A 16,865-nucleotide genomic window follows, 5' to 3' on the forward strand; every position below is an offset into this window, starting at 1 on the left:
ATCCAGAGAGGTGCAGCCCAAACTCAAGGTGTTCCTAAAGGCCCCAGTAACTTTAAAATGCAAATAAATAACCTTCAGTTTAAGTATTTGAGTGCAGAGAGACCTGACAAAGAAGTGTGTTTGATTCTTGGGGAGAATCAATCAAGAAGGACTCCTGAGAAGCCAGACAATTTGAAGATGCTGGCTGTGGAGCCCACTGGCAGTAGAATCCCCAGAGCCAAATTGGAGAAATTTTGACCCACACTCCTGGGAAAATGCTAAGTCTTAACACAAACACTAACACAGATGATCATTAGAATTCATCCAGAGCAGACATGTGTTCAGATTTGAAGACTGTAATATATGCAAAATTCTGGGTAATAAATTCAAGGAAAATGTTTGGAAATCAGAAAGCAAAAGACCTTTTGGATGTGGCATCTGGTCAGCAAATCCTCCTTAGCCCATGCATGCATACATGTTCTTGGGATACTGCACTGAGTCTGTTTTCCTCCCCTTAAAGATCAGCTCAAAGGCTGAAAGAGAATGGTGATAACACGTCTGCTTGTCCAGCTACATGGAGTAGCCCTGGACTCCAGGTTTCGGCTCTCAGGTGCCCCTAGACTCCTTGTTTGTGCCTTTTACTATGGTGTCCCTGCTTGGAGCTGGAGCCAGCCTTCTTTTCCAGGGCAGGCCAGTGTGGCTGGAGTAGAAATGTGCAGAGCTGACAGGCAAGCTTGTGTTTTCAGATTTAAGATTTATTAAAAAGAATAGAAACAAACATTTGACTGCGTACTCACCACCCAGAAGTAACCAGTGTTTCCATTTGTTCATTTACTCTTGCTTCAGATAAAGTCCTAGCTTTTTCCCTCCAGAGCTCTTTTTCCTCCTCTCTCCAGAGGCAATCACTACCAAGAATTGGGTGTGTATTCTGCCAGTCGTTTGTGTTGGTTAAATCCAACATTTAGAGTTGGAAGGCATGTTAGGGCCTAATTTTTTTTATTTGAAAAATGATGATGCTAAAGTCTAGAGGAATTAAATAATGCAAATTTATCTCTTTCTCTTTCGCTCTTTGCATATCCTTATTAAGTTCAACCTAATGAATATAACAGAAAGATTAACCCATTGTGAATTTGTTTAATGGATAATTTTTGCCTATTCTACGCTATGGAGATAGAATAAAAAAGAGGCAGAGAAAGAAGAAAAGAAAGAAAAAATAATTTCTCTTATCAGGGAAGTGGTATTTATACATAGGAAACAAGAAATTATACAAGATAGTGGAGGGGAGGAAATTTTTTTTTCCTCTGCCCATCCTAGGGTTATTAGTGAGGGCCCTGTAAATTAGACTGACAAAAGGCAGATTAACAATAGAAAAGCACACAGAAGTTATTAACATGTAGCATATACACATAGGAGCATGGAGATGAGTAGCTCAAAGGGGTGGTAGCTTGGTCTTATATACCATCTTAACGAAAGAACAATAGAGCTTAGAGGAGTGACAAGACAATGGGAAAGGACTTTCTACAGCAGCAGATGGTGGGAAGGTAAACATATGGGTGAACTAATGGAAGATAAGGATTAGTGAATCATTTGTTATGTAGAGTCCTCTGGTGTATCTCTGGGCTAAGTAAGGGTCTAGGCTCCTCTCGAGTCGTTAACCCTGATTTTCCGAGGAGGGATTCCTTTACGAATGTATGTCCTGCATTTAGACAAATGAGCTTGTATCTGATTTTCAATTGCCTTCAGTTCAAAATAATCAATGTGCCAAAGTGACATATTTTGGGAGGCATATTCTGTTACTCTTCAATAGGATAGGACTAAAGGTTAAATTCTACACAATCAGCACCCAGTATAGAAGAGTCAGAAGGTACTGTGCATCATCTAGAAGGGGAGAATCAGTACTGACTGGGTTATTGGAGAAGGTTTTGCAGATGGAGACCAACTTTTCCTAGGCTGTGGCGGAAGGGTTGATATTGAGAGCCTGAGGCAGAATAGAGAGGAAGAAGGAATGAAAGGTCCTGACCAGATATTCTGGGAGTAGTGGAAGGCAAGGTTATAAAAATGTGGAGGAGGCTGGGCGTGGTGGCTCACATCTGCAATATCAGCTACTTGGGAGGCTGAGGCATGAGAACTGCTTGAACCTGGGAAGTGGAGGTTGCAGCGAGCCGAGATCGTGCTGGGCAACAGAGCGAGACTCTGTCTTCAAAATAATAATAATAATAATAATAATAACTGTTATAAAGTCATGGTGAAATATATAGGATTATCATAATATAGTATATTTTTTAAAATAGCATAGAGCATAGAAAACCAAACATACAGTATTTTTTTGTAAAAAAAAAAAAAAAAATGGATATGCACATAGAAAAAAGACTAGGGAAAAATATACCTGAATACCAACAATGACTATCTTTAGGAGGTAGAATTACTTCTAATTTCTATTTTCTTTTTTTTGATATCCACATTTTCTAAAATTCCCTTCAATTAACGTGCTTGCTTTTGTGGTCAGGAAATTATAAAAATTGCAAGCCATAATAATTATGCATTTGTTGAAATAATCTGACATCTCACTGAGCCAGAAAATTAATGAAATTATTTTCATTTATTAAAGTTAATTTTGCTTGTCTTGGAATCTGTGGGGTAATGTTAACAGATGTCAAAATTTCCAGATGATTATGTGATTGAGAATGAAAACACACATTCCTAAGCTTAGAAGAGGTAAAATATAACTTTTGAGGACTCAGGACTTGAACAAGGTAAAGATTTAAAGGCTGAGTTAATTCCTTGAAGAAAACTGTGCTGCTTAGCCCGCCTCTTCAGTGGAACAGTCTCACCTTCTAGACCGTATATCTGAAGTGTAGACTAATGTCAGTTGGCTTTTATGTTTGATAAACTACTCAAACTCTTATTTCTTGCTTAAAATCAAATACGTGCAGGCAAAAAACAAGAGTACTTTTTTTTCCTGAAGGTTTGTCACTAGCTTACCAATAACTTTTGGAGAGTTTCTTAATCATTTATAGCTTTGTATTCCCCCCAGTAGAAAATAAGGGACTCCAGTGCTGGGCTCAGGAGGCCAGTATGGGAGGATCATTTGAAGCCAGGAGTGTGAGACCAGCCTGGGCAACACAGCAAGACCCTATCTCTATAAAAAAATAAAAAAGAAGGGACCAAGAAAGTTTTCCTCTAGCTTTAAATTCTCTAGTATAATGATTATTTTTAAAAGTTCACATTCAAATTGCTGTATGTGCATACAGGATCATTCTGAAAGAAAGAAGAACCTCAAGTAATCCATAGTTTTGTCTCCACTTGTACCAAAAGTTATGTTTAGAGGACAGTGAAAAGTTCCTATTGTATTTGAATTGTGTGCCCTTTATATGGGGCCAATGACCAATCCAAATGGAAATCTTTGCTCTCAGTCACCTGATAGTAATTTAGTCACTGTAAAAAATACACATACATGAGTAATGGTACTAATTAGTTTTTCCTTCTTGTGTGTGTATGTGTGCATGCACACACAAAAAAAATCAAAAGCAATAGAACAGCTTAGCTGGCAGAGGGCAGCTAATGATGACAGCATACCAGGATCCCTGGGTAAAAAAAGCATAAAAAACTATCTCGGTCACCTATTTGACTATTTAAATAAATAAAAAAGCAAACAAACATAAACAAGAGAAACTCTTGCAAGGATAAATAACCAAGTGTCAGGACTCAGGTGAATGACTGATTCAATTGCAAACAGCTGGAATCCAAGGACAAATTTGAAAAAGAAAAAAGAATATAATTATTCCCATAAAAGATTTGTTTAGCTCCTGGTAATTGTCAAGAATGACTGACATGATTTTTTATTATTATACTTTAAGTTCTGGGGTACATGTGCAGAACGTGCAGGTTTGTTACATAGGTATACACGTGCCATGGTGGTTTGCTGCACCCATCAACCTGTCATCTACATTAGGTATTTCTCCTAATGCTATCCTTCCCCTAGACCCCCACCCACCAACAGGCCCCAGTGTGTGATGTTCGCCTCCCTGTGTCCATGTGTTTTCATTGTTCAACTCCTACTTATGAGTGAGAACATGCGGTGTTTGGTTTTCTGTTCCTGTGTTAGTTTGCTAAGAATGATGGTTTCTAGCTTCATCCATGTCCCTGCAAAGGACATGAACTAATTCTTTTTTATGGCTGCATAGTATTCCATGGTGTATATGTGCCACATTTTCTTTATCCAGTCTATCATTGATGAGCATTTGGGTTGGTTCCAAGTCTTTGCTATTGTGAATAGTGCTGCAATAAACATATATGTGCATGTGTCTTTATACTAGACCTTAAACAAATTTACAAGAAAAAAACCACCCTATCAAAAAGTGGGTGAAGGATATGAACAGATACTTCTCAAAAGAATACATTTATGCAGCCAACAAACATGAAAAAAAGCTCATCATCACTGGCCATTAGAGAAATGTAAATCAAAACCGCAATGAAATACCATCTCATGCCAGTTACAATGGCGATCGTTAAAAAGTCAGGAAACAATAGATGCTGGAGAGGATGTGGAGAAATAGGAACACTTTTACACTGTTGGTGGGAGTGTAAATTAGTTCAACCATTGTGGAAGACAGTGTGGCAATTCCTCCAGGATCTAGAACCAGAAATACCATTTGACCCAGCAATCCCATTACAGGGTCTATACCCAAAGGATTATAAATCATTCTACTATAAAGACATGATTTTTTAAAAAAAGTAAAAAGCTTTTCATTCTTGTTTCATTACATATCATAAATTTGGATGAAAGTTGGAAATTTTAGTCCAGAAAATTTGCTTTTGAAATGAAAATCCTTTGTTCTTCAGATATCAAACATTTCTTAGAGCATCTTAGATATTAAGCATCCTACAGCATTTGGTATTAGCTGGGGTCTGATAATAGAAAGAGCAGGCAAAGGTGTCTGCAGCTGAGATTTGGGTAAGCAATCAAAAAGTGGCCATATTGTTTTTATTTCAGCTGTATTATTGTCTTCTGCTACCCTAATTCCCAATCTCAAAATTGATTGAGTTCATGGTAAATATTTTGGAATATATTGTTAAGATGTCTAGTGTTAGGAAATGGAGAAAGGCCATAAAAATGTTAAAGAAATGAGGGGCTATTTTCTCATAGCAGTGGCTAAGAATGAAAATAAACTCCTCTCAACTTCACATCTTTCACACCTGCTTTGGATGTCCCAGCACCCAAAAATCTGTGTCTGGAGGTGGGCTCTGTGTGTGTGTGTGTGTATGTGTGTGTGTGTGTGTGTGTGTGTGTGTGTACACACAAATACACCCACACCAAGTTGTGGGAAAATCCCCAACTTGGGTATTCATGGATGCATGACACAGAGGAGGGGCATTATGTCCTGAGTTTTATTTGAAATAGTTAGTATCAGAGAGCTAGGGAAACACAGCATGGCTGAACTTGTTATATGTTCCCAAAAGCAAACTGTATTTTTTTTACTTGATATTATCAGAAACACAAAATGTGAATTTTTTGTGTGTAGTTGAGTGTCACCAGAGACCAGGATGAAGATGATAAGGCTCCAGAGCCAACCTGGGCTGATGATCTGCCTGCCACTACCTCATCTGAGGCCACCACCACCCCCAGGCCACTGCTCAGCACCCCCGTGGGTGGGACAGAGGGTAGGTAAACCAGAACTCCAAGTCCCATTTTGATTCTACAGTCTTGTGCACAGCTTTTGTGCACAAAGGTAAGAGAGATCTGCCAATCTGCTACTGCATCTACAATGTGAGGAAGGCACAGGGTTACCCAGAGAGAAAATGTTATGATTCTAAACAAGCAGGACGAAATATAGTTTTCACTGGACTCTATGTAGAATTTGAAACGGGCTGTGGAGTAAATTTGGTCTATAAAGAATTTCAAAGTTCTCGTAGTATTTATTATTTTAATTTGAATGCCTTTAGAGGGGATTATATTCTGCTGTTTGCCATAGTCTGTACTGCTCCCTATTGTCTTACATGTGCCCTTCACACATGTAGGCATTTGAATTTGTGATCCTTTTATTGCACAGGAAAGAGAAACAAGCTAAAATCTAGATTCTGATTCAGTAACATATTTTCTATGGAGTTAATTTCTATAGAAAAGGTATTATTATATACATATTTTCTGCAGAACATGAGAGACAATTTTTGTGCTCAAAAGTTTAGATTATCTTTAAAATAAATTACACAATATACATTATTTGGTTTTGTTTTTAAGGGCAGAGGTAGTAGAAATCTATGGCTCATTTCCATTTGGTCTAGGGAGTCTTCATAGTAGAGGTAGATTTAGAGGTAAGTTTTAGAAAATAAATGAACCAAGACATACCCCAAATCTGGGAAAATGTTTGAGGAAGAGAAAGTGCTGGTTTAGCTATTGCAAAATAAAGTTTATGACATATAAGTCCCAGATAGCAATTTTCTCTTTGGGGTTTTTTTGTTTGTTTTTTGGCTTCTCCCACCTTGGAATCACTTCCTGAAGTAGGAAATACTAATCAAGGCACTCCAGAGTACCACACAATAAAAAGGGATTTAGCAAATGAGGAGTTCCATAATTAAAGGAACCTTATTAGGAGAATGTGGCTTTATTGTTACAGCTGTCCTATGCTTTCTTATAGTAGATGTATTTCTACGATAAGACAATATGACATTAAAAGGTTGTATCATGTTTTTAGTGTCCTGCAAGAGCTGCTCTTGTAAAAATATAATTGTAATATAAAGACAGTCCTTCATTTTACTTTTTTTTTTTGGTAACTTAAACAGTTTTCCTTTCACAGTGGGCAATTGCATGTGATCATAGTGGTGCTTTCTGTGAACAGAATGGGAGGAAATGTGTACAGAAAGTGGAAATATTTTTTATTCCAAATATTAATTTGATTGCAAATTAAATCCAGTGTAAATGAAAGAAGTCCTGTCTTTCTAATCCCCACAAAAGTATTAGCCAATGAAGTCTCACTTAGGCTTTCAGGGAAATAAACACTTTTAATGTGGTTTAATGAGGATCAAAAACTCTCATGTTTTCAAAAGAATTAATATCTAGTAGCAGAGTTTCAGGTGGTGAGGGAAATATTTTGGGTTTTAGGGAATCCTTCTTTCACTTACTTAGAACCATATTTTCTTGGTTCGTTATTGTGTGTGAAGAATTAAGTTTATTTATATAACTTTATACAGTTTTTATTTTTCATGTCTTCAGTAGAAGAAAAATCCGTAACACATTTTCCTTTTCTCACTCTAGATCCTAGATGTTTGGAAGCCTTGAAGCCTGGAAACTGTGGTGAATATGTGGTTCGATGGTATTATGACAAACAGGTCAATTCTTGTGCCCGATTTTGGTTCAGTGGCTGTAATGGCTCAGGAAATAGATTCAACAGTGAAAAGGAATGTCAAGAAACCTGCATTCAAGGATGAGCAAGTAAATTAGCCATCTCTATCAAAAGCCTAGAACTCCTAATTTCCACATATTTACCCAATTCAAATACAGCACTATATTTGAGTGTATACTGAGTATTTACAACTTATACATGTAATTGAATTCTCACTACAGCCCTAGGATGTACGTATTATTAACCACTTATATAGGTAAGGAAGCTGAGGCTCTGAGACGTTTAGTAACTTGTCAACTGTCACCCAACTAAAAAGTGTCAGAGCTGAGGATTTAGACTTAGAGCTGTGTAACTTCAATACACAGACTCTATCTAGTTCACAACCTGCAATATGATTCTGATTCCTTTAATTCCTGTTGTATGTACTATGTCAGCTCAAACCCCCACCCCTGCCCCTGCCCATACCTCCACCCACTCACCTCCCTAACCTCCTTATGTCCCTGACAGTAGCAAGACGTAGGTGATAGGAAGGACTTTGGTGTGGGAATTAGAAATGATGTAAATGTTTATGCAGGAGTGCTGGGATAGGAGCAGGGATGGTGAGGGTAGTTAGATTTTTGCCTCACGTGCCCTGAAAGTGGTAATAGGGAGAAACCAGTCTGAATTAAAATTACTTAAATGTATCACAAACTGTCACTTTGTATTCCTCCAACATGTTTGGTAACAAGTGTTTAATGTATGTTAAAACAAAGAAGCTTTTTATACCCTTCCATTAAAATATGTCAATGGGCCCTTGCATTTTATGGCATGGAATGGGAAGGCCCTTGACAGCCAGGAACCACTTGAAGTTGGCATCCACTCTTGAACAGTGTGTATTAAAGACAGGACTCACACTGAAAAGTGAGCCACCAAATTGAAATGTGAGTAATGGAGAGTAACGGAGAATTGACTCTGTCATTTTATAATACTTTTGCAAGATCCTGTCTGGGAAGAGCATCAGTTCTGAGCTGAGTTCAGATAGCACTTGCATATTTTCTTTTCTTTTCTTTTCTTTTCTTTTCTTTTCTTTTCTTTTCTTTTTTTTCTTTTCTTTTCTTTTCTTTTCTTTTTTTTTTCCAGACAGACTCTTGCTCTGTCACCCAGGCTGGAGTGCAGTGGCACAATCTCAGCTCACTGCAACCTCCCCTCCCGGGTTCAAGCGATTCTCCTGCCTCAACCTCCTGGGTAGCTGGGATTTCAAGCACGCGCCACCACGCCCGGCTAATTTTTGTATTCTTAGCAGAGACAAAGTTTCACCATGTTGGCCAGGCTGGTCACGAACTCTTGACCTCGTGATCCACCTGCCTCGGCCTCCCAAAGTGCTGAGATTACAGGCTTGAGCCACCCCGCCTGGCCACATATTTCATCTTACAAAACACTTTCTCAGCTGGGCGCTGTGGCTCATGCCTGTAATCCTAGTACTTTGGGAGGCCGAGGCGGGCAGATCACCTGAGGTCAGGAGTTCGAGAACAGCCTGGCCAACATGGTAAAACCCCGTCTCTACTAAGAATACAAAAATTAGCCGGGGCTGGTGGTGCACGCCTGTAATCCCAGCTACCCAGGAGGCTGAGGCAGGAGAATCGCTTGACCCTGCGAGGCAGAGATTGCAGAGAGCCAAGATTGCCCCACTGCTCTCCAGCCTGGGTGACACAGCAAGACTCTGTCTCAAAACAAAAACAAAAACAAAAAACAAAATACTTTCTCCTTCTATCAGGTCTACCCTCATTCAATTCAACAATGCAAAAAAGAGCACTCAAGGAAGAAGGAGATGGAAGAATAGCCACCTTGGCAGAAATAATGATATATATAATTTTTTTATTTAATTAAAATTGTATTATGTAATACTTGATACTACAAAAGAAGATAATGCAACATGCTTGTCAATTTTTTTTTATTATACTTTAAGTTTTAGGGTACATGCGCACAAAGTGCAGGTTGGTTACATATGTATCCATGTGCCATGTTGGTTTGCTGCACCCATTAACTCGTCATTTAACATTAGGTATATCTCCTAATGCTATCCCTCCCCCCTCCCCCCGCCCCACAACAGGCCCCGGTGTGCAATGTTCCCCTTCCTGTGTCCATGTGTTCTCATTGTTCAATTCCCACCTATGAGTGAGAACATGCGGTGTTTGCTTTTTTGTCCTTGTGACAGTTTGCTGAGAACGATAGTTTCCAGCTTCATCCATGTCCCTACAAAGGACATGAACTCATCATTTTTTATGGCTGCATAGTATTCCATGGTGTATATGTAACATGCTTGTCAATTTAAAAACATGATCAGATGAACACCAGTGAACACATCACCTAGAGAATGAAGCAAACATCAAAAATCCTATTGAAGCTTCCCGTGTGGCCCTCCACCATCCCAGCTCTCTGTTCCATGCCAGGAATATCCCATTTTGAACTTCGTATTTACCATGTCAATGTGCTGTTGACTTTTATAGGTAATTTTACATGTAAAACTCTATATATCTCTATGTGTTGCTAAACAATAAATATTTAGCCTTGCTTATTTTACAGTTTTACAAAAATGGGGTCAATGGTGTCATACGCTAGTCTTCTGCAACTTACTATTTTCATTCAATGTTATAACTAATCCATATATTTATGATATATAAATGTACTCCTAATTTATTATTTAGCTTTTCTGAGCTTTAGAAAACTTGCATCATAATATGTAATTCTCTACAACTCACTAGATTATTACATTTTAATTCATACATGTTCATTTACTTCAACAGTTGTATATTTGTGTGAATATACCACAATATGCCTCTTCTATGATCAGTTAAGTTCTCCTATTTCATTTTCCTCAGTATTCTGCCACTGTTGCTGTGAATGCTCTTATTCATGTCTCTGGGTACACACACATCTGTGTTTTTCTGGGGTATATTCCCCAAAAGTAGGATTTCTGGGTTGCAGAGTATGTAAACATTCAAAAGTATTATATCATACCCATTTGTTTCCTGAAGTGTCTGAGCCAATTTATTATAAATTCCCACCAGTTGCATATAAAAGTTCCCGTTGCTTAATATTCTTAACAACACTTAGTATTATCAGATTTCTTTATTGTGCTAGTCTAGGTGTAAAATAGTATCTTATTTTATTTTATATTTGTTTTTGAGATGGAGTGTTGCTCTATTGCCCAGAGTGTTGCAGTGGTACAATCTCAGCTCACTGCAACCTCCACCTCTTGGACTCAAGTGATCCTCTCACCTCAGCCTCCTGAGTAGCTAGGACTACAGCCGCCTGCCACCATGCCAAGCTAACTTTTGTATTTTTAGTAGAGGTGAGGTTTTGCCATGTTGTCTAGGCTGGTCTTGAACTTCTGGCCTCAAGTGATCCATGAGCTTCAGCCTCCCAAAGTGTTTGGATTATAGGTGTGAGCCACTGTGTCTGGCCAGTATATTATTTTTATTTACCTTTCTCTGGTGACACCTTCCCATGTTTATTTACCCTCTGTGCTGCTGCTTCTGTGAAATACCTGTTTATAATTAGGAAAGATTTTCTTTATTGGATTGCCTTTTCCTTATTGAGTTCTTGGAATTCCTATATATCTGAAATATAATTCGTTGCTAATTATTTGTGTTGCTAATATCTTCATAGTTTGTCTTTTTACTTTTTTCTTATTTTAACAAACTCAATTTTAATGCAGTCCAAGTCACCCATCTTTCCTTTTGTGGCTGGAACTTTTGTTCCTTCTTTATTCCACTCAGCCTGTCAGCCTCTCAGTCATCTTTCTCGGTGAGAAACGTCCTTAGGACAAAAATGACTGAGTGCTGGCTCCACCTCACTAGATAATCATCTTCGTGCCAGGTAACTTCTTAGGAGCCTATTAGCTCTTTGGTGTCAGAGGCATCCAAACCAGAGTGACTGTACCTTGAATAAAGACTGCATAAAGCCAAACCTGCTGGGTTACATTCCCAGGAAGTTAGGTACTCTTGTTCACAAGATATTTATGGTTAAGGGAACAAGTTAATGGTGCTAACTAATTAAGTCAGACTCAGAAGTTATGGAAGTTTCCCAATATTTTAAGAACAAAAAGCATTCTTAGTTTTAGAGTTTCACATTAGAAATAATAATATAGATTCTTGCTGAAATCAATAGTTGCAGGAGAGAATAACAATACTAGTAGCCTGTCACAAGCTGATCACAAGCCTTTATAATAAAGCACATTATTTTTAGCTCTAATACCCTATATAAGCAAGTATTATGTTTTAGGTAGGGGCGTTCCTCCTGTTGCTTTTTGAGGACACCCTACTCTGTAATAAGAGTAGCCTCTAATAAACTATCTTAATTTCACTATACTTTGATACTTGCCCTGAATTCTTTACTGCACGCAATCCGTGAACCTGCTCTTGTGGTCTGGGTTGACACCCCTTTTCCAGTAACAATGGTAATTTCTAGGTGCTTGAAATAAATTTTTTTTGTCCAGGTGCAGTGGCTTATGCCTGTAATCACAGCACTTTGGGAGGCTAAGGTGGGCAGATCGCTTGAGCCCAGAAGTTTCAGACCAGCCTGGGCAACATGGGAAAACTCCGTCGCTACAAAAAATTTTTAAAATTAGCCATACATCATGATGGGTGCCTGTAGTCCCAGCTACTTGGGAAGCTGAGGTGGGAAGATCACTTGAGTCCAGGAGGTCAAGGTTGCAGTCAGAGTGACACCAAGACCCCATCTCAAAAAAAAAAAAAAAAAATTTTTTTTTGCTTTATCTTCTTTAGTTGTCCTCCACATGAAAATGGGTATGAGTTATAGAAATAGCCTTTATCGGTCCGGGCGCGGTGGCTCACACTTGTAATCCCAGCACTTTGGGAGGCCGAGGCGGGCGAATCACGAGGTCAGGAGATCGAGACCACGGTGAAACCCCGTCTCTACTAAAAATATAAAAAATTAGCCGGGCGTGGTGGCGGGCGCCTGTAGTCCCAGCTACTCAGAGAGGCTGAGGCAGGAGAATGGCGTGAACCCGGGAGGCGGAGCTTGCAGTGAGCCGAGATTGCGCCACTGAACTCCAGCCTGGGCGACAGAGCGAGACTCCATCTCAAAAAAAAAAAAAAGAAAGAAATAGCCTTTATCATATTTTTTGTTGTAGGATGGAGAGCTATGGGTATTTTCTCATTTCCTGGATGTCCACAGTGCATTAAAACATAGGTATCAGTCACCATATTGTTGTTGGAAAGTAGGACCCTTTAGAGTATCTAGGCTGCTATTTTGACAGGAGAAAAAGTACTTAACATTTCCTGTTCAAGCTTTTCACAACTTTGCCCACATAGAAAACTGATATGGAAGCATGTTGTAAATGTTGACTTGGGTGTTTGTCCCTTTGTCTGCAGTGTCCTTCTCCAACTTCCCTGACTGACCACATCTTTTTTTTTTTTTTTATACTTTAGGTTTTAGGGTACATGTGCACAATGTGCAGGTTTGTTACATATGTATCCATGTGCCATGTTGATTTCCTGCACCCATTAACTCGTCATTTACCACTAGGTATATCTCCTAATGCTGTCCCTCCCCCCTCCCCCAACCCCACAACAGTCCCCGGAGTGCGATGTTCCCCTTCCTGTGTCCATGAGTTCTCATTGTTCAATTTCCACCTATGAGTGAGAACATGCGGTGTATGGTTTTTTGTCCTTGTGATAGTTTACTGAGAATGATGTTTTCATCCATGTCCCTACAAAGGACATGAACTCATCATTCTTTATGGCTGCATAGTATTCCATGGTGTAGATGTGACACATTTTCTTAATCCAGTCTATCGTTGTTGGACATTTGGGTTGGTTCCAACTCTTTGCTATTGTGAATAGTACCGCAATAAACATACGTGTGCATGTGTCTTTATAGCAGCATGATTTATAGTCCTTTGGATATATACCCAGTAATGGGATGGCTGGGTCAAATGGTATTTCTAGTTCTAGATCCCTGAGGAATCGCCACACTGACTTCCACAATGGTTGAACTAGTTTACAGTCCCACCAACAGTGTAAAAGTGTTCCTATTTCTCCACATCCTCTCCAGCACCTGTTGTTTCCTGATTTTTTAATGATGGCCATCCTAAATGGTGTGAGATGGTATCTCATTGTGGTTTTGATTTGCATTTCTCTGATGGCCAGTGATGATGAGCATTTCTTCATGTGTTTTTTGGCTGCATAAATGTCTTCTTTTGAGAAGTGTCTGTTCATGTCCTTTGCCCACTTTTTGATGGGGTTGTTTGTTTTTTTCTTGTAAATTTGTTTGAGTTCATTGTAGATTCTGGATATTAGCCCTTTGTCAGATGAGTAGGTTGCAAAAATTTTCTCCCATTCTGTAGGTTGCCTGTTCACTCTGATGGTAGTTTCTTTTGCTGTGCAGAAGCTCTTTAGTTTAATTAGATCCCATTTGTGAATTTTGGCTTTTGTTGCCATTGCTTTTGGTGTTTTAGACATGAAGTCCTTGCCCACGCCTGTGTCCTGAATGGTATTGCCTAGGTTTTCTTGTAGGATTTTAATGGTTTTAGGTCTAACATATAAGTCTTTAATCCATCTTGAATTAATTTTTGTATAAGGTGTAAGGAAGGGATCCAGTTTCAGCTTTCTACATATGGCTAGCCAGTTTTCCCAGCAACATTTATTAAATAGGGAATCCTTTCCCCATTGCTTGTTTTTGTCAGGTTTGTCAAAGATCACATAGTTGTAGATATGCGGCATTATTTCTGAGGGCTCTGTTCTGTTCCATTGATCTATGTCTCTGTTGTGGTACCAGTACCATGCTGTTTTGGTTACTGTAGCCTTGTAGTATAGTTTGAAGTCAGGTAGCGTGATGCCTCCAGCTTTGTTCTTTTGGCTTAGGATTGACTTGGGGATGCGGGCTCTTTTTTGGTTCCATATGAACTTTAAAGTAGTTTTTTCCAATTCTGTGAAGACAGTCATTGGTAGCTTGATGGGGATGGCATTGAATCTATAAATTACCTTGGGCAGTACGGCCATTTTCACGATATTGATTCTTCCAACCCATGAGCATGGAATGTTCTTCCATTTGTTTGTGTCCTCTTTTATTTCATTGAGCAGTGGTTTGTAGTTCTCCTTGAAGAGGTCCTTCACATCCCTTGTAAGTTGGATTCCTAGGTATTTTATTCTCTTTGAAGCAATTGTGAATGGGAGTTCACTCATGATTTGGCTCTCTGTTTGTCTGTGATTGGTGTACAAGAATGCTTGTGATTTTTGTACGTTGATTTTGTATCCTGAGACTTTGCTGAAGTTGCTAATCAGCTTAAGGAGATTTTGGGCTGAGACAATGGGGTTTTCTAGATATACAATCATGTCATCTGCAAACAGGGACAATTTGACTTCCTCTTTTCCTAATTGAATACCCTTCTCCTGCCTGATTGCTCTGGCCAGAACTTCCAGCTCTATGTTGAATAGGAGCAGTGAGAGAGGGCATGCCTGTCTTGTGCCAGTTTTCAGAGGGAATGCTTCCAGTTTTTGCCCATTCAGTATGATATTGGCTGTGGGTTCGTCATAGATAGCTCTTATTATTTTGAGATACGTCCCATCAATACCTAATTTATTGAGAGTTTTTAGCTTGAAGGGTTGTTGAATTTTGTCAAAGGCCTTTTCTGCATCTATTGAGATAATCATGTGGTTTTTGTCTTTGGTTCTGTTTATATGCTGGATTACATTTATTGATTTGCGTATGTTGAACCAGCCTTGCATCCCAGGGATGAAGCCCACTTGATTATGGTGGATAAGCTTTTTGATGTGCTGCTGGATTCGGTTTGCCAGTATTTTATTGAGGATTTTTACATCAATGTTCATCAAGGATATTGGTCTGAAATTCTCTTTTTTTGTTGTGTCTCTGCCAGGCTTTGGTATCAGGACGATGCTGGCTTCATAAAATGTGTTAGGGAGGATTCCCTCTTTTTCTATCGATTGGAATAGTTTCAGAAGGAATGGTACCAGTTCCTCCTTGTACCTCTGGTAGAATTCGGCTGTGAATCTATCAGGTCCTGGACTCTTTTTGGTTGGTAAGCTATTGATTATTGCCACAATTTCAGAACCTGTTATTGGTCTATTCAGAGATTCAACTTCTTCCTGATTTAGTCTTGGGAGGGTGTATTTGTCGAGGAATTTATCCATTTCTTCTAGATTTTCTAGTTTATTTGCATAGAGGTGTTTGTAGTATTCTCTGATGGTAGATTGTATTTCTGTGGGATCGGTGGTGATATCCCCTTTTTCATTTTTTATTGCATCTATTTGATTCTTCTCTCTTTTCTTCTTTATTAGTCTTGATAGCGGTCTATCAATTTTGTTGATCTTTTCAAAAAACCAGCTCCTGGATTCATTGATTTTTTGAAGGGTTTTTTGTGTCTCTATTTCCTTCAGTTCTGCTCTGATTTTAGTTATTTCTAGCCTTCTGCTAGCTTTTGAATGTGTTTGCTCTTGCTTTTCTAGTTCTTTTAATTGTGATGTTAGGGTGTCAATTTTGGATCTTTCCTGCTTTCTCTTGTGGGCATTTAGTGCTGTAAATTTCCCTCTACACACTGCTTTGAATGTGTCCCAGAGATTCTGGTATGTTGTGTCTTTGTTCTCGTTGGTTTCAAAGAACATCTTTATTTCTGCCTTCATTTCATTATGTACCCAATAGTCATTCAGGAGCAGGTTGTTCAGTTTCCATGTAGTTGAGCGGTTTTGAGTGAGTTTCTTAATCCTGAGTTCTAGTTTGATTGCACTGTGGTCTGAGAGACAGTTTGTTATAATTTCTGTTCTTTTACATTTGCTGAGGAGAGACTGACCACATCTTAATACTGCAAGGAGAACCTGAAGGCCTCTTTCTTTGTAGTACCGTCTGGTCTCTACCAATTGAGTGGCAACCAAAATGAGTGGCTGAGGCACAGGTTTCAATGATCAAGGTTTATTAAGCCAACTTCAGGGCAAATCCAGGGAAAACACCCATTTGAAGAGACTTTCAGAAGGTTTAGTATTTATACATTTCTGTAAAGTGGGGAAAGCATGTAGGAAGAGGGTCAGCCAGGCAGTAAGGCAAATAGTTATATTCCTGTGTGTCTTTCATTAGTGCCCAGTAGATCTACATTTTACACAAGACAAGTTGAAGGTCTGAAGAGAAAAAGAGAGTGAAGCAAGAGCCAATTATGTAGATGTCTCTGGGTAGGTGGAGGAAAGATTGATCTCTTGTCTTTGTTCTGCACCTGGGGAGATAAACTTGTAATCAACGTTATCAGTGTGGAATTGAACCGACATCAGTTTAGGAACTAGACTTGGATTGTAGACCTATAGTTACAATTGGCATGTCCTTGTTTGTGGGAGGCCAGGAAAGAATTTACCTATGAATGATCTGTCAGGGGCAGTGCTTTCCAGATGCCTAATGCCTTTTACTTTTCCATGGGGATCTGGCTGATGCACAATGTTAGTAACAGCTATTCATTTGGAAGAGAGTAATACAATGACTCAGCCCCAGGCTTAACCTTTCCTTTTGCATAAGAATTTGGGGAGGTCCCGAGATTTTCTTCTT

The 16,865-nt window shown here is 39.0% G+C and overlaps 1 protein-coding gene across 1 annotated transcript in view; it reads left to right on the top strand.

The window, feature by feature from the left end:
* The window catches only part of COL28A1 (collagen type XXVIII alpha 1 chain), a 182,326-nt gene extending 174,166 nt beyond the window's left edge, over positions 1–8,160 (top strand). The window contains exons 34-35 of the mRNA XM_032753457.1: positions 5,502–5,640; positions 7,232–8,160. Coding sequence (XP_032609348.1) covers positions 5,502–5,640; positions 7,232–7,404 — 312 coding nt within the window. The 3' untranslated portion in view covers positions 7,405–8,160. The remainder of the gene's footprint in view (positions 1–5,501; positions 5,641–7,231) is intronic.
* Positions 8,161–16,865: the final 8,705 nt, after the last annotated feature.

Source organism: Hylobates moloch, unplaced genomic scaffold (assembly GCF_009828535.3).
Source record: "Hylobates moloch isolate HMO894 unplaced genomic scaffold, HMol_V3 SCAFFOLD_1, whole genome shotgun sequence".
Taxonomy (NCBI): Eukaryota; Metazoa; Chordata; class Mammalia; order Primates; family Hylobatidae; genus Hylobates; species Hylobates moloch.